Source organism: Triticum dicoccoides, chromosome 2A (genome assembly GCF_002162155.2).
Source record: "Triticum dicoccoides isolate Atlit2015 ecotype Zavitan chromosome 2A, WEW_v2.0, whole genome shotgun sequence".
Taxonomy (NCBI): domain Eukaryota; kingdom Viridiplantae; phylum Streptophyta; class Magnoliopsida; order Poales; family Poaceae; genus Triticum; species Triticum dicoccoides.
The window spans coordinates 425,463,033-425,485,480 of NC_041382.1; the positions used below are offsets into that span (position 1 = coordinate 425,463,033).

Here is a 22,448-nt window from a genome sequence, read left to right on the forward strand (position 1 = left end):
AAGAGTCCGTCTCGCCTGTTGATGGTGCAGTGTCAGAACAGATGGCCGTCTCACTGCCCTCCACCGATCCTTCAGAGTATTCACCGCCGTGGAAGCAGCCTACAAAGGCATGCTTCACGACAGACTGAACACAGGTGGTCCTTGCGCGCTGAGCCGTTTCGATGAGGTTGGTGTGGACGTCCGGCTCAGGGCCTGACTCGCCGATCCGGCCGATGAAGACGTGAATTCCGCCGAAGGGGACCCGGTACCCGTACTCAATCGAGCCGGCCTCGGGGCCCCAGCCTTCGTCATTGATGTAGAGCTTGCCGCGACGACTCTTGGTCATCCGGCCCACATCGTATCCCTTGAGCCCTTTGAAGTTGCCCATCAAGAACTCAAATCCACCGTGCGCTGGCCCCACGTTGGGCGCCAACTGTCGTGGAATTGTCACGGCAGATGTCCTAGAGAAAGGACTTAGTCATAGGGCCATCTGAAGGTGCAATCATGCCCTTAATCATATTTTGATGTTGATGACAACATGCATATTGGGACTAATCATGTTTATCGAGTATTTCTCAGGATTATGTCTCAAGGGCTATGTGTGTGTGTGGATCACGACTACGGACATAAAACATATATCACACAAGAGCAGAGACACAAGAGAAAGATAAAAAGCTTCGGCTCCTTGTTTTCGGTTTGCTCTTGAGTGTACGGATCCCGCACTATTAAGAGGGGATCGATGGATTTCGCGAAAGAACTTGCTCAAAACCACAAAATTCCCTCTCACACCATCTCTAAATTCTTCCTCTAACTTGTGCAAAAATGTTAGTAGGTTTCTAAGCTAAAAGGTCCAACTTTCACTGGACGTCCGAAGTCTACGGACGTCCGGTCTCTCTCAACCAACCAGACATCCGACTCTCTCCAGTCGTCCGGTGAGTCTTCACAGAACTGAAATTAGCAGAAGATCGATCACACCGGATGTCCGGTCACCGGACGTCCGCTCATCTCCGGATATTCGGTGCACTCCAACAGAACTACAATTAACGGATTTCCGGCAACACCGGACGTCCGGGCTCCGGACGACCGGCGCCTTTCGGATGTCCGCTACCTGTGCTGTTTTCGCGGTCAGATTTATACTCCAGCAAGCGGACGACCGGCTGCCCGGCCGGACGTCCGGTCCTATCTGTGTCACTGGTCGTCCGGTACCCACTGGATGTCCGACAGCTCCTGAGCCTTAAGTGGCCAAACGGCTAGCTCTTCACTACCACCATATATAGGTTGTCTTCCCCCTCGCGATATGGTTGACCACTCATTTTGAACAAACCCTAGAACACATTACACTCTCTCTCTCACTCCTCCACACCAAATCTTAGATCCCCAAGGGATTTGAGAGCATTTGAGAGAAGTTGTCTAACCAAGTGATAGATCCACTCCTTCCCCCTCTTTGCACCAAAGGAATTTGTGACTTGAGCAACTCTTGAGCTTTTCCCATCGTTCTTGTTACTCTTGGAGGTTGGAGACTCCTAGGCGGTAGGAGTCTTTCGGAGAGGAATCAGCCCTTGTGATTACCCCCGGAAAAGTTTGTGAGGGTTTGGAGACCACCCCAAGGTCTACCACTAGTGGTTCAGAAACGCCTTCGTGGTGTTGTCTCAAAGAGAGAATAGGGTGAGCCTTCGTGGCGTTGGTGTGCCTTCGTGGTAACACCCACCTCTCTAAACGGTGACGTAGCTTCCCTCCAAGGAAGTGAATATCGGCTTACATCCTCGTCTCTCGGAGTTGCGGTTATCCCTAACCTTAACTCTCTGCTTGTGGTTACTTGTCTCATATGCACTTACCTAATCATATTGTGTTAGCCTACTCATCTACTTGTATTACTTGATTATCTTATTTAGCTCTTAGCATCACACTTGCAATTGTTAGGCTCACTTTCATATTCCGCACTATTGCCTAAAATTGCCAAGTAACAATTAAAATTTGTATTTCTACCTATTCACCCGCCCTCTAGGTCCATCTCGATCCTTTCAATTGGTATCAGAGCCTCGTGCTCTAGTCTTGTGGCTTAACCGCCCTAGAGCGAGATGAGCCCCGATGGGAGTCCCCTTGTTGTAGATCCGAAGGATAAAGGCAAGGCTTCTTCTGAAGTCAAGACCTTTACTTCTGAGGATCTAGAACGGGCCCTTGCTAAGCAAAAGGAGGAGCATGATGCTTTTGTAGAGCCTTGGTCCAAATGAGGATAGCCACATTGTCCATAGTGCTTGCACCACTTTCGGGTGGTGCGGCTTCGAGACCAACTGTGCCTACTCCGTCACTTGGTCAACAACCTCCTAGCAATGAACACTCTAGTGTTCCTTGGCTTTATGCAAGACCCCAAGTTGAGAAACCAAAATATAACTCTCAAGGCAAACCTCCTTTACTTGACTCCACTTCCAATTTTGCTTTGTGGAGAGTTGCTATGCAGGATCATCTTCGATTTGGAAACGATGAGATGCTAGAGATCTTGGAGTATGGTTACCATGTGGTTGATCCAAAGAATCCTACACTAAGAGAAATTTATGACTAGAATCTCAATGACACGCAATCATGTGTATAAGGAGAGGTATGTTTGAAAAGCAAAGGAGACCTTTCATACACATCACAAGTGCCAAGGAATTATGGGAAAGTATTATAAGATCCAGGACTGGTACCTCCACCCTCTGGAGTGCTCAATATGAAATTGCCTAGGGGCAATTGCAAAACTTTTGTATGGAGAAAGGTGAAACTCCAAATCAACTCCTTGAGCGTCTCATGACTCTCACCGCTGATATTGAGTCATGTGAGTGTGACAAGACACAAGATGGATTTAACATGACTAAGCGATTCCTTGTGGACAAGTTGCTCCATGCTCTTGCTCCATATCACCATCAGATGGTATGGGACATAAGACAACACCATGCCTTCAAGGAAATGACTACAGATGACATCATATCCACTTTCCAACTATTTGAAGAGTCAAAGGCAAATGCTACAAAACATCTTGCCATGCATGGTACCCCATTGTCGAAGATCAATCTTGCATTGAAGGCCAAGCATGTATGTGAAGATGAGCAAAGTGAAGAAGAAGAAGATGATGATGATGAAGAAGATGGTGATGAGGTTGAATCCGATGAGGGCTCTTCATATGAATACATGGCTCTCTTTGTCAAGAAGTTTAGCGCGGGAAAATTCAAGGGAAAGTTTCAAAAGAAGAAAGTAAGAAAATGCTACAACTGTGAAGAAACCAACCACTTCTCCAACGAGTGCCCTTATGAGAAGAGAGAAGATAAACCTAGGTTTCCCAAGACCTTTCCCAAGAATAAGTTGCCAAATCCTTTGAACTCCAAGCTCAAGAAGAGAGATGGGAAAGCAATGGTTGCTCGAGAAGAATCGGATCTGGATGATGTTAGTGGTGTTGCCGGAGTTGCTCAAGATTCTCAAAACACATTGAGGCTAGTCAACAAGAGTGGTGAATTTGTCACCTACAACTACATGAAGGATTACAAGGGCAACGCTCACAAGTGTCTCATGGCGAAGGCCGTGGTAGAAGATGGAGAGGACCAACACTCTCCTGACAAGGTCAAGGTAACCCCATAATCAAACCCTCCTTTTTTTCACTCCTCCTACTCCTAGTGATGAGTATCTTGATGCGGAGGATAGGTATGAGGATGATGATATAAATGATCCTATGCTTGCTAAACTAAATAAGTTCATGTGCTCTCTTAAAGGAAAGAAGCTCACTATGTTTCGTATGCTTATGGAGATGGTGAGTAAGCACACCATTTCCATTAAGGAACTCGAAACCCTCGTCACCGAGGAAAAGGAAAAATATGAAATCCTTGAGCGGAAAGTCCAATATGAGGAAGCACGCAATGATGAACTATGCTTAAAAATTGGTGCAAACATTGACGTTCATACTAGAGATCTTGCCTACTTGAAAAAGGTTATCGACTCTTGCGAAGAGTTGATGAATGATAAAAGTAAGCTTGTAAAGTCTAATGCTTATCTCTCTAAGGATTGTGAGCTCCTATCCGTGTCCCTCAAGACCAAGGAAGAAGAGCTCACCCTTCTTACAAAGAGTTTTGAGACACTCAAGCTTACTTATCTTGAAACTCTAGCCAAGGCTTACTCTTCTCCTATTATCAATGTTGATGCTTGTACTACTAACTATAGTAGTGATCTAGCATCTATTCTTGAGGAGAATCGCTTTCTCAAAGCTCAAATCGAGAAAGGGCTCATGACATGTGCTCAAGGGCAAAAGAACCTTAATGAGGTGTTGAGCCAACACAATGAAGTGTTTGCCAAAGAAGGACTCGGGTTTGACCCAAGCACAAGCAAGAAGACATCCTCTCAAAAGTGCACCACCCCTCTAGAAGAAATTTTTGTACGAGAAGGGCACAAGGAGAAAGGTAAGGTTGTTTGTGGGAAGGCCACAAGGGGCATGCCCACTATCATCAAGCCAAAAGAGTTCATGCCTCCATCCTATGTTCTTCGTAAGACTAAGGATGGAGAAGTTTGTGCAAAGTTTGTTGGTCCTCGAAATGCATTTCGGTTTTATGCTATTTGGGTCCCTAAGACCCTTATGACTAACTTGAGAGGTCCCATTGCAAAATGGGTGCCTCTAACCAAGTAATAATTGTGTGTAGGTTGCCTTCTCCGATGGAGTAAAATGGGTGATTGATAGTGGATGTACCAATCATATGACCGGAGATAGCAAGTTGCTCTACGATTTCATGGAAGCTATTCAACCATTTATGAGCATTATGTTTGGTGGAGGATCAATAGGACAGGTACTCGGTTTGGGTAAGGTGGCTATCACAAATGACATGTCTCTTCCAAATGTCATGCTTGTCCAATCCCTTAAATACCATTTGCTTTCTGTTCGCCAATTGGCATCTGTTGGTTATGATACACTATTTGGACTAACGAATATGAAAGTCTTTAAGAGAGATACTCTCGAAGTGGCCTTTGTTGGAGAGTTGGATGGCAACCTTTACACGGTTGATTTCTCAAAAGAGAGCACATTCCATGCAACTTGTCTAATGGCCAAGGCCGACAAGGGGTGGCTATGGCATCGCCGGCTAGCCCATGTCGGCATGAGAAATCTTCAAGATCTCTTAAAGGGAAATCACATCCTTGGAGTAACAAATGTCTCTTTTGAGAAAGATCGTGTGTGTAGTGCATGCATAGCCGGGAAGCAACATCAATCAAAGCACCCACCCAAGAATATTGTGTCTACTTCAAGGGCTTTGGATCTCCTTCATGTGGATCTGTTTGGGCCTCCTTCATGGGATAGTCTTGGTGGGAAAAAGTATGGACTTGTCACTGTGGATGATTACTCAAGATACACATGGGTGTTTTTCCTCAAGTCCAAAGACGAGACGAAGATCACCTTCATTGATTTTGCCAAGCAAGCACAACACAAGTTTGACAAAGAAATCATGGCAATAAGAAGTGATAATGGTTCCGAGTTCAAGAATTACACCTTGGAAGGATTTCTTAGTGATGAAGGGATTGAGCATCAATATTCAGCTCCATACACTCCCCAACAAAATGGTGTTGCAGAAAGGAAGAACCGCACCCTTGTGGAGATGGCAAGGTCCATGTTGGATGAATACAAGTCGCCACATAGTTTTTGGGCCGAGGCCGTCAACACTGCATGTCATGCTTCAAACCAGCTCTTCCTCCGCACGATATTAGAAAAGACTCCATATGAGCTCCTGACCGGGAACAAGCCAAATGTCAAGTACTTTCGTGTATTTGGGTGTAAATGTTTCATCCTCAACAAAAGAGAGCGGTTAGGAAAATTTCAATCTAAAACTATTGAGGGCATATTTGTTGGTTATGGATCAAACTCTCATGCCTATAGAGTCTACAACAAATCCAATGGATGTGTTGTAGAAACTTGTGATGTGGTGTTTGATGAATTTAATGGCTCCCATGGGGAGCAAGTTGATCTAAGTGATGTAGGTGAAGAAGATTCTTCTCAAGATATCTTGACGATGGGTGTTGGCGCACTTCTTCCAATGGAACAAGACCCTCATGATGATGAAGAAGAAGATGAAGGCCTCACACACCATCAAACTACTTCCACACCCATACCACCACAAGCACCTATTACTCAATCAATGCCCTTAGTCCAAGTACAAGATGATGATCAAGTTCCTCTTCATGATAATCATCAAGAACAAGATCATCCTCAAGGGAAAGAACAAGAAAGTGCAATCATTGACAATGAACCTCAACAGATGCAAGAAGAAGAAGAAGTTTTTCCACCACACATTAATGATCCATATGTTGAGGACGTGGATGATGAACATGAAGTTGAACCTCGCGAAACCTTAACCTCCATCATGCCTCGAGTGGCCGGTCGTGTTGATATTGATAAAATCCTCACCGGCATATCGGAAGGTAGAGTCACTCGTAAACAATTGACAAACTTTTGTGCTCACTTCTCTTTTGTGTCTAGTGTTGAGCCTCTCAAGGTACAAGATGCATTGATAGACAACGATTGGCTTATTGCTATGCAAGAAGAGTTGAATAGTTTTGAGCGCAATCAAGTGTGGTAATTAGTCAAGAGTCCAACTACGGAACACAACGTCATTGGAACAAAGTGGATTTTCAAGAACAAGCAAGATGAGAATGGCGTAATCATCCGCAACAAGGCAAGGTTAGTGGCACAAGGGTACTCACAAGTTGAAGGTTTGGACTTTGGTGAGACCTTTACCCCCGTTGCCCGACTTGAATCCATTCGAATCTTACTTGCTTATGCTGCTTTCAATGGCTTTACATTATATCAAATGGATGTGAAGAGTGCTTTCCTTAACAGTCCTCTACAAGAAGAAGTATATGTATCACAACCACCTGGGTTCATTGACCCCGATCACAAAGACTATGTGTATAAACTTCATAAGGCTTTGTATGGCCTCAAACAAGCACCTCGTGCTTGGTATGATCATCTTAAGAAGTTTCTACTCGATGATGGTTTTGTGAGAGGGGTGATTGATCCCACGCTTTTTACTAAGAGGGACAAAGGTGATTTGATCTTATGCCAAATCTATGTAGATGATATCATTTTTGGTTCTCCTAACGTTCATTTATGCAAGAAGTTTGCGGCATCAATGACCAAGAATTTTGAAATGTCACTCAATGCAGATTTGAAGTTCTTTCTCGGCTTTCAAATTCAACAATTTCAAGAAGGAATTTTCTTGTCCCAAGCCAAATAGCTCAAGGATATCCTAGCAAAAGTTGGCATGTCTGATGCCACCCCATGTAAGACCCCCATGCCAACCAAAACTGTACTCACTGAAGACTCAAACGGTATCCCCTTCGACCCATCTAAATACCGCTCTATGATTGGTTCATTGCTTTATCTTTGTGCATCTAGACCAGACATCATGTTTAGTGTTTGCATGTGTGCTAGATTTCAAGCTTCCCCTAGGGAAAGCCATCATAAGGCGGTTAAGCATATTCTTAGATACCTTGTTCACACCCCAAAGTTGGGTCTATGGTACCCCAAGGATGCTAAGTTTGATCTCATTGGGTACACGGATGCGGATTGGGCTGGAAACAAAGTGGATCATAAATCCACCTCCGATGGATGTCAATTTCTTGGACGCTCCTTGGTAAGTTGGTCCTCGAAGAAGCAAAATTGTGTTGCCCTCTCCACTGCCGAAGCTGAATATATTGCAACCGCCAGTTGTGCAACTCAGTTACTATGGATGAGGCAAACTTTGAAGGATTACGGTATCACCTATAGACATGTGCCTCTTCTATGTGATAATGAAAGTGCCATCAATATTGCTGAGAACCCCAAAGATCATACCCGCACCAAGCACATTGACATTAGGTACCACTTCCTGAGAGATCATGTGGAGAAGGGTGATATTGACATTGCTCATGTTGGCACAGATATGCAACTTGCAGATATTTTCACCAAGCCATTGGATGAGGCAAGATTTTGTCAACTTAGGCGTGAACTTGGTATCTTGGAGCTTGACAACATTATGTGAAAACTAGTACTCATGCATGCATTGTCACTCAACTCATGCATTCTCTCACCCTATGAAATGCATAAAAAGAACAAACACTCTCAAAGCTACCATGTTACTCTAACTATGGTGCTTTCAATGATGGGGTAGTGATTATGGACCCAAAGTTCAAATCTTTGCAGTGTCATGTCACGTATACTCATACATGGTGGCATCAGCCACCGCCTTGTCATTAGAACAACATGTGAGCAGTATGTGTGTTTATTATTGTTGGTTTAGGAAACTCATTGTTTCATCTAGGGTGTCCTTGCATCCTACTACATATTTCACTCATCATCTCTCCATCATTGTCATTAGCACCAACTATGGCACCCTAGTCTTCCTCGAAAAGATATTAAATAAATAAATTAAAAAAAATGCCATCGGACGTCCGTCAGGACCGGGCGTCTGTCCAATCCTCTCTGGTGCCCTATTGCTGGTCGTCCACTGTAACCGGACTTCTGTTAATTAAATGCCACTGGACGTCTGTCAGGACCGAGTGTCCGTCAAATCCTCTCTGGTGCCCTATTGCCGGCCGTCCGCTGTAACCGGACTTCCGTTAATTACTGCTCTATCTAAACGCGACGGACGTCCGTTTTTTGTCGGTTGTCCACTGCTTCTCGTATCAGTTTGCCCTCTCAGGTCTCGGACATCCGGTTCGCACCGGATGTCCGGTACGTTTCTCGCACGCCTATATATACTGGGGCATGCGATCCGGTCGTATCTAAAACCTAATTTCTCTCCTCTCACCGCCGCCGCCGCCGCACTCTCTCCTTGCTGCGTTCACGGGCTGGGCCACTCGCCGCCGGGACCCCGTTCGGCCCTTCCGGTTGTCGTCGCGCCTCCGGCCGCCCTTCTCTCGACCCGGCCGGCTTCGGGGGAAACATCACATCTTCTCCTCGCCCTTCTGAGGTAGCAACTGCTATTTTCCTCCCCCCATTGCTCTAACCTTCTTGATCCATGGCAATTGTTAAGATGTGGAGTCTCCTCCTTCCCTATGTAGCAATGCCACGGACAAAGCGCTCTGCTCGCAAGCAGGTCACCGCTGGGGGCTCTCGTCCGTCTCGTCGTGGTGGGTCCGATGATTCGCAGGAGTGCGCTCGTCCTCGGAAGCGTGTCGCTCACCCTCGCAGCTCCACTAGCGCCTCTTCGACGGAAGAATCCGACTACGAGGATGAATTGGAAGAAATTGAGGAACCCGCTTATGTTGATGTTCGCACCACTGCACCCAAGCCTGGAACTCGTCGGCCCACATTCAAGCCTCCTCCTCCTCCGATACAACCACAAGGTGTTGCCCGTCGCATCTCTCTTGAACCTCCACTCCCTCACGGCCGCATCGTTAAACGGTTCAATGAGGTTCCCGTTGCTTCTTACCTTAAGCTTCGTCGTGATGTAGATCAATTCACTGTTCTTAGCGATTCACAGGATGCTCGTTTTCGCACAAATGTCCAAGCCGACATTTTCACCACTATAATCATTCCTAAAGGTTTATCTATCCATATGTGCATCGACTTAGAGCATATCCGCACTCATCTGGCGAAATATCCGGGAGCTATTGAGCTCATTGAGTCCTCTGGTCTTGCTGCACCATTTGAATTCCAGCATGATTTTAACCATGCTGCAATTCATCAATTCTATGCCACTTGTTACTTTGGTCCCGATAAAACTATCACTTGGATGACCTCCGACACCATGCTCAAGGCATCATATGCTCAATTTGTTGCTGCTCTTGGTTTTCTTGACACAGGGTTCAAAATCCATAAGGATGACCCTAACCATAAGCCCAAGGGCATAGAGGTCTGTGCGGATCTTCTCAAACCCATAAGTGAAATGTCTGATCAGGAGAAACAAAAGGGCCTGAACCAAGTTTCAATTTGGCGCTCACCCTTCTACATCATTTTTCAGTGTGTTATTCGCACCATATATCCCAAGATGGGTGACAAGGGGTCATGTAACAGCTACTGCATTGATCTCATGCATCGCCTCTATGTGTCTCCCACAGGGAAGATAAATATCCCTCATTTTCTGTGGCATGAGATCCGTCTGGCCTGTTTTCAACACAAGCGAGCCTTTCCTCATGCCCCCTTTCTTCAGGCATTTATCGAGAGTGTTGCTCCGTTTCCCATTGCCCGCACTCACTTGCACGAACGGTGGGTCATTCCATCTCACATGGCGGATTATTGGGTTCCCAAGGACTCTTCTGCTCCTACTCGTCGTACCCCGGCTAGTGTTCCCTCTTCCGCCACTCGATCTACTTCTTTCGGCTCCGCACCTTTTGGTCGCATCTCTCGCTTTCTTGGGAAAGCTCACTCTGCCATGATGAAGATGTTTACCTTTCATTTCTCTCAAAACCACGGCATTGTCACACGCTTGGTCACCTCCAAGAATGCTTTGAAGGCTCGTCTGAGAGACTCCGGAGTTTACGATGTGAGTGATGATGAACGTCTTCCTGATGATCCACCTTCTGACTTCGACTTTCCTTTGGGTCCTGAGTGGGCTGACTTCCTTGACGAGGCTGGTGGTAGTGGTGCTCATGATGATGATGACGATGATGCTCTTTGATGTTGTTATGACACCTCCTTTTGGGTATTTGCTGCCAAGGGGAGTAGGCACGTATTTATGTGATATGATGCTATGATACTATCTTATTATCTTGTTATCGAACTCATGTTATGTGATTAACCTGTTATTGAACTTATGATATGTCTTGTATCGACCTATGTTATATGCTATGAGTGATGAATCTTTGTGAAGCCTATTCTAAATCTGATGTTATCTTGATTATCTTGTGTATGAGTTTCGGTTGTGTTGGTATCATATTGAGGGGGAGCTCACTTCATGCTTACCTATTAGTTATTGCACATATTGAGGGGGAGCTCCACAACAAATCCTTCGATATTCAATGCTTTTTAAATTCTTTCGATATTCAAAGTCTTATTCAAAAAAGTGCATGTATGTTGTCATCAACTACCAAAAAGGGGGAGATTGAAAGTGCAATCATGCCCTTAATCATATTTTGATGCTGATGACAACATGCATATTGGGACTAATCATGTTTATCGAGTATTTCTCAGGATTATGTCTCAAGGGCTATGTGTGTGTGTGGATCACGACTACGGACATAAAACATATATCACTCAAGAGCAGAGACACAAGACAAAGATAAAAAGCTTCGGCTCCTTGTTTTCAGTTTGCTCTTGAGTGTAGGGATCCCGCACTATTAAGAGGGGATCGATGGATTTCGCGAAAGAACTTGCTCAAAACCACAAAATTCCCTCTCACACCATCTCTAAATTCCTCCTCTAACTTGTGCAAAAATGGTAGTAGGTTTCTAAGCTAAAAGGTCCAACTTTCACCGGACGTCCGAAGTCTACAGACGTCCGGTCTCTCTCAACCAACCAGACATCCGACTCTCTCCAGTCGTCCGGTGAGTCTTCACGGAACTGAAATTAGCGGAAGACCGGTCACACCGAATGTCCGGTCACCGAACGTCCGCTCATCTCCGGATATCCGGTGCACTCCAACAGAACTACAATTAACGGATTTTCGACAACACCGGACGTCCGGGCTCCGGACGACCGGCGCCTTTCGGATGTCCGCTACCTGTGTTGTTTTTGCAGTCAGATTTATACTCTAGCGAGCGGACGACCGGCTGCCCGGCCGGACGTCCGGTCCTATCTGTGTTACCGGTCGTCCGGTACCCGCCGGACGTCCGACAGCTCCTGAGCCTTAAGTGGCCAAACGGCTAGCTCTTCACTACCACCATATATAGGATGTCTTCCCCCTTAGGATATGGTTGACCACTCACTTTGAACAAACCCTACAACACATTACACACTCTCTCTCTCTCTCTCTCACTCCTCCACACTAAATCTTAGATCCCCAAGGGATTTGAGAGCATTTGAGAGAAGTTGTCCGACCAAGTGATAGATCCACTCCTTCCCCCTCTTTGCACCAAAGGAATTTGTGACTTGGGCAAGTCTTGAGCTTTTCCCATCGTTCTTGTTACTCTTGGAGGTTGGAGACTCCTAGGCGGTAGGAGTCTTTCAGAGAGGAATCAACCCTTGTGATTACCCCCAGAAAAGTTTGTGAGGGTTTGGAGACCACCCCAAGGTCTACCACTAGTGGTTGAGAAACGCCTTAGTGGTGTTGTCTCAAAGAGAGAATAGGGTGAGCCTTCGTGGCGTTGGTGTGCCTTCATGGTAACACCCACCTCTCTAAACGGTGACGTAGCTTCCCTCCAAGGAAGTGAACATCGGCTTACATCCTCGTCTCTCGGAGTTGCGGTTATCCCTAACCTTAACTCTCTACTTGTGGTTACTTGTCTCATCTGCACTTACCTAAATCATATTGTGTTAGCCTACTCATCTACTTGTATTACTTGATTATCTTGTTTAGCTCTTAGCATCACACTTGCAATTGCTAGGCTCACTTTCATATTCCGCACTATTGCCTAAAATTGCCAAGTAACAATTAAAATTTGTATTTGTACCTATTCACCCCCCCCTCCTCTAGGTCCATCTCGATCCTTTCACCATCGCAACTAGGAAGCTTAAAGGGGTTAATCGGGACAAAGGACACGAGAGGTTTTTATACTAGTTCAGCCCCTTACGATGAAGGTAAAAGCCTACGTCTAGTTGTGTTGGTATTGCTAGGGTTTCAATCACCAAGAGGCTCAACTCTCCGTCTTGGTTCTCGATCTCTTGTTTCTTGCCCTAAGTCACCACCGGGTCGTCCCCTTATATACACGCGTTGACGCCTGGTGGCCTACAGTGTCCCGGCCGGCTCATAATCGTGCCCGGCTCGGTCACTTCCGTTACATGCCTTTCCTTACAAGTCTTTCCTTACATACGGCGATTTATAATACTGGGCCTTAAGCCGCCTCCAGGCCTTTGGGCCTTCTATAAGATTTAATAAACTATCATCTTGAATGTTTACTGGGCTTCTTGTGTAACCCGCCATTGGGGCTGACCCGGCCCCTCCTGGGCGGGTCATAACTGATAGTTATATCCCCAATAGTTATTTCTAGCAATAATTCTTCAAAAGAAAAGAAAATATGTTTTTCCATTGTTTGGCAGGAAATATCATATACAGAAGGAAACCAAAGGGAATTACGACAAATCAAGTCAAATGGAGCAACTTCCATGTGGAGAGCCAAGCCACCAGGCGCACCAGAGCAGAAAGACAGCCTTCCATGTGACCGTAAGCACTTGTATGAGCGATCATATGAGGTGCCAACAGATCCACCATGTCTATACAAGACAATTTCATGAAGGGACCCAGGGGAGAAGAGAACCCTAGCCGCCACCGCCACATCCAGAACAAAGAAGAGGAGATCCAAAGAACCTTTGGAGATCTTCTTAGTTTTGGTCCTTTCATCTCCATCATCATATCATTCTTCACTATTGTAAGAGGCATTCCAAGTTGTGAGAACAATTTTAACTCTATTCATTCTCATCCGGAGATCAAGACTATTTGAATTATCCATTTCATCATATTGTTGATCTTCGCGGTATTATCGATATGGTTTTCATGGGTTTAATATCTGGTGTGATTGGTTTCTCTCTTATGATGCGTGAGTAATCCCCCGTAGGCGTGGGAGATGTAGGTGAGTGGTAAGATTCATTTGTGTCTAATCTATATGTCGTCATTTGTATTTGTGGTTTTATGATCTATCTAGAAAGTTCTTATTTTGTGGTGAAACCTATGCGTGTTGTCCAATTTAAGGGCCCATACAAACACGATCTCAAGACCTACATAGGTAACACATATTGTTTAGGGAATATGTGACCTCTGACGTGACAGGTGGAGATATCTATGAGGATCGAATACAATATGAGATAATGGTGATACACGAAACTTAATGCTTGGTTCCGGCCCAAGGACCTTAATTGTGGAGACGGCCACTCTATGGCAATAGCAAAGCACAACCATAGAATGAAATGTTATTTACTTTCACTTTTATTTATGTTATTTACTTTTATGGGTTTTTCCTGTCATTGCTATAAACCTTTTATCCTTGTCATTTTGGTTTACTCGCCCTCTAGGACAGTAATAATATTTGCAGAAGCTCAAGCAGGTACTTCACACGAGAATTGTGACACCTTGTGTGTGATAGAAGCGCCACTATAAATACCCTCATCTGCTCTTCGTTGGGACGATAGCTAATTGGGATACTTCCACGAAAGTGCTACATAACCTTGTTTGGCTTGCAGGCACCAGCCCCTAGGGGGCATGACATGTAAGCTTGTGGGCCCATCATGGCTCCGTTTGACCTAATTCAAAGCCTATAAATTCCCAAATATTCCAAAACCCCCGAAGCTAGACCCGAAACAATTTTATCGCCGCCGCAAGCCTCTGTTCTTCTGTGATCCCATTTGGAGGCCTTTTCCGGTACTCTACCAGAGGGGGCATTGGGGAGGCAATCTTCATCGACCTTGATGCCTCCATGATGATGTGTGAGTAGTTCCTTCACGACCTACATGTCCATAACATTAGCTAGATGGATTTCTCTCTCTCTCTCTCTCTCTCTCTCTCTCTCTCTCTGGTCTTCAATACAATTATCTCTTCGGATATCTATTCGATGTAATTCTTGCGGTGTGTTTATTGGGATTCGATGAATTGTGGGTTTATGATCAGTTTATCATTTAAACTATTTGAGTCTTTTGAGAATTAATCGATGTGTGATTTTATAGCTATGTATGATTTCCAATCTGTAAGTCTACTTTGGCCAATTAGACAAGTAGATCTTCAGAGGGAGTGATGCATAGTAGTGGGTTCGATCTTGCGGTGTCCTTACTCTGTGACAGGAGAAATTGCAAGGCACGTATTGTATTATTGATACTAAGGATAAAACGATAAGGTTCGAACATATTTTTTTGGTCTCACTTTGTCTACATTATGTCATCTTGCTTAAAACGTTACTCTGTTTGTCATGAACTTAATACTTTGAGATGCATGTTGGATAGCGGTTTCGGGGTGGAATAATAGTATTAGATGCAATTGGATCAACAGTCTACGTTTCACGGACGTAATGCCTATATACGAATCATGCCATGAAGAATCATAATCATAACTATGTGTTATTCTGTCAATTGTCCAACACTATTTTGTTTACCCACCGATGTTATCCTTATGAGAGAGATGTCTCTAGTGAACCTATGGACCCTGGGTCCATTCTCCATTATTACTAAAACCTAAAATTGCTCGCTGTTTTTATTTGCTTTTATTTTATTTTATTTGCATACTTATCACTATCATATTTAATCCTTGCAATTGGCGAGAACAAGGGGATTGACAACCAACCCTCTTGCCTTCGTCGGGTGCAAGCATTTGCTTTGTGTGTGTGCAGATACGGTTCATGTTGTTTGTGTGTCATCTCCTTTTGGTTTGCTGAACCTTGGTTCTTAACTGAGAAAAATACTATCTGCTACTATAGTACTTCACACTTCCTCTTCAGGGAAGCCCAACAACTCTACAGAGAGTAGCGACAACAAACATCCATGATGTGAGGCGGGAACCGCTCTTCGCATACAAGGAGGAGGAGACGTCGCCGATGACCAGGAGGTTGACGACTCCGGCAAAGGGTTCCTTGACGTCATGATTTGGGTAGTTTCCTTTTTCTATATCTCGTTTTATCTTTGTACCATGTACTACATTGCACAAGGTTGTATGGAAATGAGGGTTTGCAAATGGGGTGGGGGGTCTGGTTGCCTTGGCGGACAAATGAGGGCCTGTTGGCCCCTATTCGTTGACGCGTCTGCGGACATATACGGGGTCACATTTTCCCAGTCCGGTTGGAGATACTCTTAGGACTTGGTCGGAGTCGTGTCCATGGAGCTCAACAACGTTGTCCTCATTCTTCACCACCACGAGTCCACAACCCCATGCCCTTCTCTTCCTTGTTCTCGCCGGCGTCGGATGCAAACTCCGGGTTATTCCGGATGCGGAAGGTGGTATAGAGCACGATGATGAGGACACCGCCGGTGATCGAGAAGAGGAGGGCAACGAACAGTGCAGTTACAAGGCTGCATAGTGGAACGTGAAAGTAGATGAATTGCAAAAAACCATCACATTTGGGGCATCGATTGCAGAAAACCACCTAGTCCCTAATTTTCTGCAAAAATCACTGCGTTTCTAGTAAACTTTTTGCAAATTGCACTGATCAGATGATTTAGCCTGATTGATTACTTTCTAACAAGTGGGGCCGGATTGTAAGGAGATGATTTGGTAAAAACTTGACATACAACTCCCTGGATTTCACAAAAATACCCTTATTCAAAAAATGAAAAAGCAATCGGCCCCCCCTCCCGCGGCCTCCCGCGGCGGCGAGTCCGGCGGCTCCACTACCAGGTGAGCCCATCACCTTCTCCCTCTCCCTCCGCGCATAGGGCCGACCGGCGCAGGCCGGCGAGGCAGATCAGAGCAAGCGCAAGCGCGCGCGAGCGGGGCCGGCAGCGCGCTCTAGCGGAGCGAGCGGGGCAGCTGCTTGCCGACGCGCGCGGGGGAAGGCAGGCAGGGGCCGCGGCGTGGCTGTGGTAGTAGCGGGGGCGGGAGGTCCTTGGCGCTAGGCATTTCCCTAGGCGCGTGGTTGAGCACCAGCAGCGGCAGCAGCATGACATTTCCGTTGGTTTCCTGCTGCAGGAGCTCCGAGGACGAACGCGAGCTCGACGCCCGCACAGGGGGTGTGCTTCACGGACGCGCCTTCCTCCCCCTCGATTCCCCCGCCGCCAAATCCGAGGGTTTTTTTCCCGCCCCAAATGGAGGAGGTCGAAGCTCGAGCTCCATTCCTGCATCACACGGTCGGATGCAGAGGCATCGTGCCCCAGGATGCCGCCGCCGCTCGCCGAGACGCCGCCACCGGCCCGATCTACAGAAGCCCAGCCACGCGAACACGAAGGCATCGTGCGCTAGGACGCCGCCGCCCGCGGCTGCTGCTGCTCGTCGTCGCTCCAGCATCCCCGGCCCAGCGCGAGCACGCCTCCTCCTGTGGCCCAGCGCACCTCCGCCCACCGTCAGCCCAGCGCATCGCTCCGGCGTCCCAGGCAAAGCAGCGCGGTGGAGGCCAGGAACCCGACGCCCAGCGCGCCTCTGCGCAGGGGTGAGGGGTGAGGGGCTGATTGCTTTTCTGTTTTAGATCAAGGGGTGTGTGTGTAAAGTTTTTGCTCCTACAATCTGGCCCCACTTGTCAGAATGTTGTTAAATGGGACAAATCACCGTATCAGTGGAATTTGCAAAAAAGTTTACTAGAAACACGGTGATTTTTGGACAAAATTAAAGACTAGATAGTTTTCTGCAATCAATGCCCTAAATGTGGTGGTTTTTTACAATTCACTCCGTGAAAGTAAGATAGATATTTCCAATAAATATTTCCATGGAGGGACGTAGCAAGAAAACGTAAGTGAGAGGGAGGTCAGACGAAGAGGAGCTAAACTAGAACACTACTTATTTTTTTTATGTAGGAGAGATAACAGAGCTTATAATTATTATTTTTAGTGAAACCACAGCTTATAACACCACTAACATGTGACACACGTGGTAAGCAATCCAAACTATTAAAAAGAGCTTATAACTCCGCTCGACAACTCTCTGCAGGCCGCACTGGGCTGACCCACACACACACCTAGCCCAATGCTCAATGAACTTAATGCACACCTAAGACCCAAACAGCTTGGCTAGCCAGCAGGGCAGTTGGAGCCTTTTCCTTCAGCTTATGGCTGCGCCGCCCCCATGTCCAAAGTAGCGGTGCTGACAAAAGCTTATCCAAATAGATATTTCAGACTTTCGGGCAATGTTTAGGCAGCCACACATACAGGAATACTTCGTTCACTGATGCTATTTTATCTCAATAACGAGCGTGTAAAATACTCTATTGACTTAACCCATCCTATAATATATGAAAATCTAGAGCTGACTAGAAATTGGCCTCACATATCAGCAAATAAGTGGTAGGTACTGGAATCCAGTATGATAAGCCTGAGCGCGGCGGCTGCAGCCGTGACCGACAACAAGCTGAACCCAACAACATTCAGCCAGTGCCAACCTTTCTGGAAGGCAGAAAGTTTGGGCCCCTTCACCATCAGGTACATGTGGTTCGCAAGAACGAACGTGAGGGGGAATGTGCTCAGGGCGCCGGTCAGGCTCATGAAGTCGCCAAGGAACGGGAGCATCGCAGCCACCAATGTGTTCACAGTCAGGTAGCCTCCTCTCACACCAACTCTGAACACAACATTATGGATTGCAAAAGGCCCACCGTGTCCGCTGCCGAATCTTGTGTCCAAGTACTCATACATTGGGCTTGCAAATATCTAGAAAAGAAACTCAAATGTTAGTTCAGCGAGGGGAAATATCAACTTTGAGATGGATTGCTTTTTGGACTATGAAGTACGAAGGTAGACCTACATGTAATGCTATGACAGTCTGAAGAAAGGCAGAGAGATTTGCCACAACTTTTATCCAAGCTGGACCATGGACGCTATTCAGTAGATAACTCGAGGTTGACGATCCGTAAGCCCAGTATCCCATAAAGGTCACAGCATACAGAGGCAACGAACCAACAGTGAATTGGAACCAGAGAGCTTTCTCCATGTTCTTGACCACAGGAGGCCTTATGGTTGCCTGCAATGTATATGAGTCACATAAGGTAATCTGATGGCACATAAACTAGTCGGTACCCTTCTGTGCTATTACAATGACTCACTTGAATTTCTGGTAGCATTCCAGTGTTGTACGCAAATACAAGATTTGCTACAGCACCTATCGTAGTGAAGACTCTAGTTGACTCTGATCCAGGAATACTGTAATCTTTTGCAGGTGCTGTTATGCCTTGAAAAAATCAAGTGATGAAACAAAATGTCATGTTGAAGAAACCTAAAGCATATTTATGGTATGTCAACAAATAGAATGCATACGAAATTATGGTACGAAATATGCCAAGACAGCTGAACAAGGCAGCAAAGGGTAATACCATCTCTAAGCGACAGCACAAATGCTATCACGATATAGATGAGACTGAAAACAGTGGAGAATCCCAACCAAATTCGGAGAGCAGATAGGTAAGGAATTCCAAATGCAAAAAGAGCACAGACAAACCCAGATAATGCTATGCAGTAGGGAAGTTTGAGAAGCCCGTCATCTCTAAAGAGTACGTATATTGCCTGAAGACAAGAAATCACATCACAAATAAGCCTTGGGAGGACAAAACATCACAAGTAACTTCGCACAACATAAGATCAACAATTTAACTGTTTTCAATGGAAAGAAATTCAACAGATGGATTCCCAGCAAATGTTTTGAATACAGATATTTTAACCAGAATGGTTAAGTTAGGTGCTAGTGGATACGCTATTCATACCTTCAGTGCTTGGCCAGCTAAGATGATAAAGCCAGTGTTGATCATGAAAAGATTAATATACTGCAGAGCCCATGTAAGCGCATACATTTTTCTTCCTGTAATCACCAAAAAAAAGGTAGACTAATTATGTTGGGACAAACAAATTGCATTTGAATTCCATCCAGATAAAAAAAATCCCAACTGGAGCGGTAAAAAGGGAAGTGGTGTCCAAATGGCAAACAAGTACTCCCTCTGTACCAAAATACTTGTAGTTGGGAGAGCTTGTACTAGTTTCCCCCAGCTACAAGTATTCCGGTACAGAGGTACTCCCTCCGTCCGAAAAAGCTTGTCCCTCCAATGGATGTATCTAGCACCAAGTTACTTGGTGCTAGATACATCCATTTGAGAAAGAAGCTTGGGACAAGTTTTTCCGGACGGAGGGAGTAGTAGATTAGAACGAGGTACTATGTATCTTTGACCCAAACCTCAACAACCACAACATGCACTCTACAACTAGGACATATGGGTGTCCTCAAAATCAAATAGAGCAAACTCCAGTTTATTAAACGTTATGTCTATCTCATTAGAATGCAGGGAAAGAGTGTATGAATATGTACCATATATATGTCCAGCAAGATCTCTGTATCTAATATGGCGTTTCCCGCCAACTTCATGAAGGCGACCAAGCAGAGCATTTGCATACATCGAGATTGCAGCAGCCAGGATCAAGCCGCATGTTCCACCAATCCAGCCCAAAGGGACCATAATCGACCCAGAGTATCCAAGAACATATGCACTATTGACCCCTGTTGTCAGGACAAATCCAACTTGATACCAAGGATCTGAAAACAAGCAGGATCTTTCGTGTGTTAATTAGTCACAGATACAAGAACTGCAAGAAAACGATTCATGCGCATAACATTTTAAGGTTCTGAACCCTGATCAGAGGAAGCAGTGAGACGGGGCATCACCTAAAATGCAGATTAAATCAGCATTTATTTTTTTATTTTATGTCTTCTCATGATCAAAGTATGATGAATGTAAAAAACCCTTGGAGCGTTACAGAAATCAGTTGGGTTAACATGGTATTAATTTGATAGCAGAAGATACTATTGATAGGCATTTGAGTTGATGGCAACAGAGTGATCAAGATGCAGAGGGAGTATCAGAGACACATAGCCGACAACCAGTTTGGTGAGCTATCCTTGTTGTTATCACGGAGGGAAGAGTGAGGTAGAAATGGTTACCAACGCTAATCTGGTGGGCCGTATCATCAGAAACGTCAACCCTGTCGACCTTTTCATCGTCGGCCATCTTGCAGGGCAGCAGCGGCGCCCTGTCTGTGTCCCCTGAGCCAGGCAAGCAAGAGGAAGAGGTTGACGCCCAGGAAGAAGAAGCTGGAGGAGAAGAGTTGGAGAGTGCTTCCTCGTCGTGCTGTTGCTGCTGCCGCTTGGTGGCCTATAAAAAGGAAGCCGCAGACGTCAGAAAAGTAGCATCCGACAACTGAATTTGGGGATTTTCTTTCTTCTAAGAGGGAAAAACTTGATTAATTTCTCCTTTTCACTCCACATCCATAAGAAAAACATGGATATCTATATTAATAATCTATTAAATTCCTCCTTTGTGGTACTACACATGATCCATAGCACACTTTGTGAAAAATAATTAAAGTAGCACTCCATGTCAGAATATTAATAATGATCACAACAATAATAATAACAGCAATATCAGTAATATTAGTAACAATAATAATAATACAACTAGTCTTTCTGAATGAAAAATCTATAATACAACACCTGCTATTCAGCTATTTACATTACATACTAATAATTAGTATTATTATTATTATACTATTGAAGCGATCAATCCATGTCAGAATAAAGGCATTAGTCCATTCATCCGATTCTGTAGCAGAATAGGTTCGTTCGTTCTGTGCGCCGAGCTATCTATACTATGTAATCTGGTAAAAGTAGTGGAAAGGGGGGAATGAAAGAAAGAGAATCCCCACTCACATCCATGTGAAAGGCAGCCGGGCGGGGCGGGGCGGGGCTTCCTTTTGGATTTGTTATTAATGCCTTCCTCCTTTGATTTCAATCTGAAGAGAAAAAAAGAGAAGGGAATGGAATCGATCCCCTCCCCCTCCCCACTAACTCGACCCCTTTAATTCTCCGCCGACGGTGCCGGCTATGATGATTGATGGCAGCAGCTGTGGCAGAGGAGGCCGCGGCTTGAGATTAGAATAGGGCCGCGGCAGCAGCAACCGCTCGCCGTAGCTGGCTAGTGCTGCACCGCCGCGGCTCTACCTAGGTAGCTAGTGCTATATAATAGGCCGAGGGGGAGGGGGAGGGGGAGGGGGCGAGGGAGGAAGAAGAGGAGGGAGGTTGTGCCCGTCTACTGGACTCTCCGTTTGTTTAAAGACCACGAGGAGGATCGAGTCGAGTTGCTTCATTTGTTAGTTGGTCGCGATTTTTCTGGCAACGTACGAGCAAGCGGTTAGTTTGTTACCGCGAAAAGATCCCAATATCACTTACCGTAACATATCTATATCTATCTATCTACGAGAGAGGGATTATCTCCCTACAACTTCACATAACCCGTCTTAGAGCATCTCCATTTGGTGGGCATAAACACATTTTAGAGCAAAAGGGGGTAAAAATGCTGCTCCACAGGTGCCCTACTTGGGGCATGTACAATGGTTCTATTATAGCAATGTCACGTAGGATAAATGATGAGGTGGAGGAGAGAAAAATCATAAAAGAAGGCTTGTCTTCTCTTATTTAAGAGAAGACAAGAAATGATCTCTTAGTACAATATGTCTTACTACATTTTAAGAAATAACTAGTTATTGAAGATAAAGCTAAGAGATGACCCATTGTAGACATATTTTTTGTCATCTCTAAATTACATGCAAGATTTAAGATAAAACTATCTTATCAACCACTGTATATGCCCTTACAAACTTTTTTACTCTGATTCTAATTTTAAGGCAGGTGCAAAATACAACACTAAGTGTTGCGACTGTTGTCGCAAAACAAAAAACAGTCTCGCGGGCACCCACCCACCGTATTGAACGTTTCCCTTCCTATTCCCGCCTG

At 45.3% G+C, this 22,448-nt stretch overlaps 1 protein-coding gene and 1 long non-coding RNA gene across 2 annotated transcripts; one reads left to right on the forward strand and one right to left on the reverse strand.

Annotated features, from left to right (window-relative positions):
• Positions 1-16,200: 16,200 nt before the first annotated feature.
• LOC119359428 lies at positions 16,201-17,317 on the forward strand. The gene is made up of 2 exons (XR_005172530.1): positions 16,201-16,373; positions 16,665-17,317. It is a non-coding gene; the product is annotated as an uncharacterized LOC119359428 (long non-coding RNA).
• Positions 17,318-17,493: 176 nt separating this feature from the next.
• LOC119354785 (probable proline transporter 2) lies at positions 17,494-21,715 on the reverse strand. The gene is made up of 8 exons (XM_037621529.1): positions 21,366-21,715; positions 20,601-20,811; positions 19,971-20,195; positions 19,375-19,469; positions 18,988-19,177; positions 18,721-18,845; positions 18,423-18,638; positions 17,494-18,328 (listed from the first exon to the last, which is right to left on the reverse strand). The coding sequence occupies exons 1-8, from the start codon at positions 21,369-21,371 to the stop codon at positions 17,948-17,950; spliced, it is 1,449 nt and encodes a 482-aa protein (XP_037477426.1). The 5' UTR covers positions 21,372-21,715; the 3' UTR covers positions 17,494-17,947.
• Between the last annotated feature and the right edge of the window lie 733 nt (positions 21,716-22,448).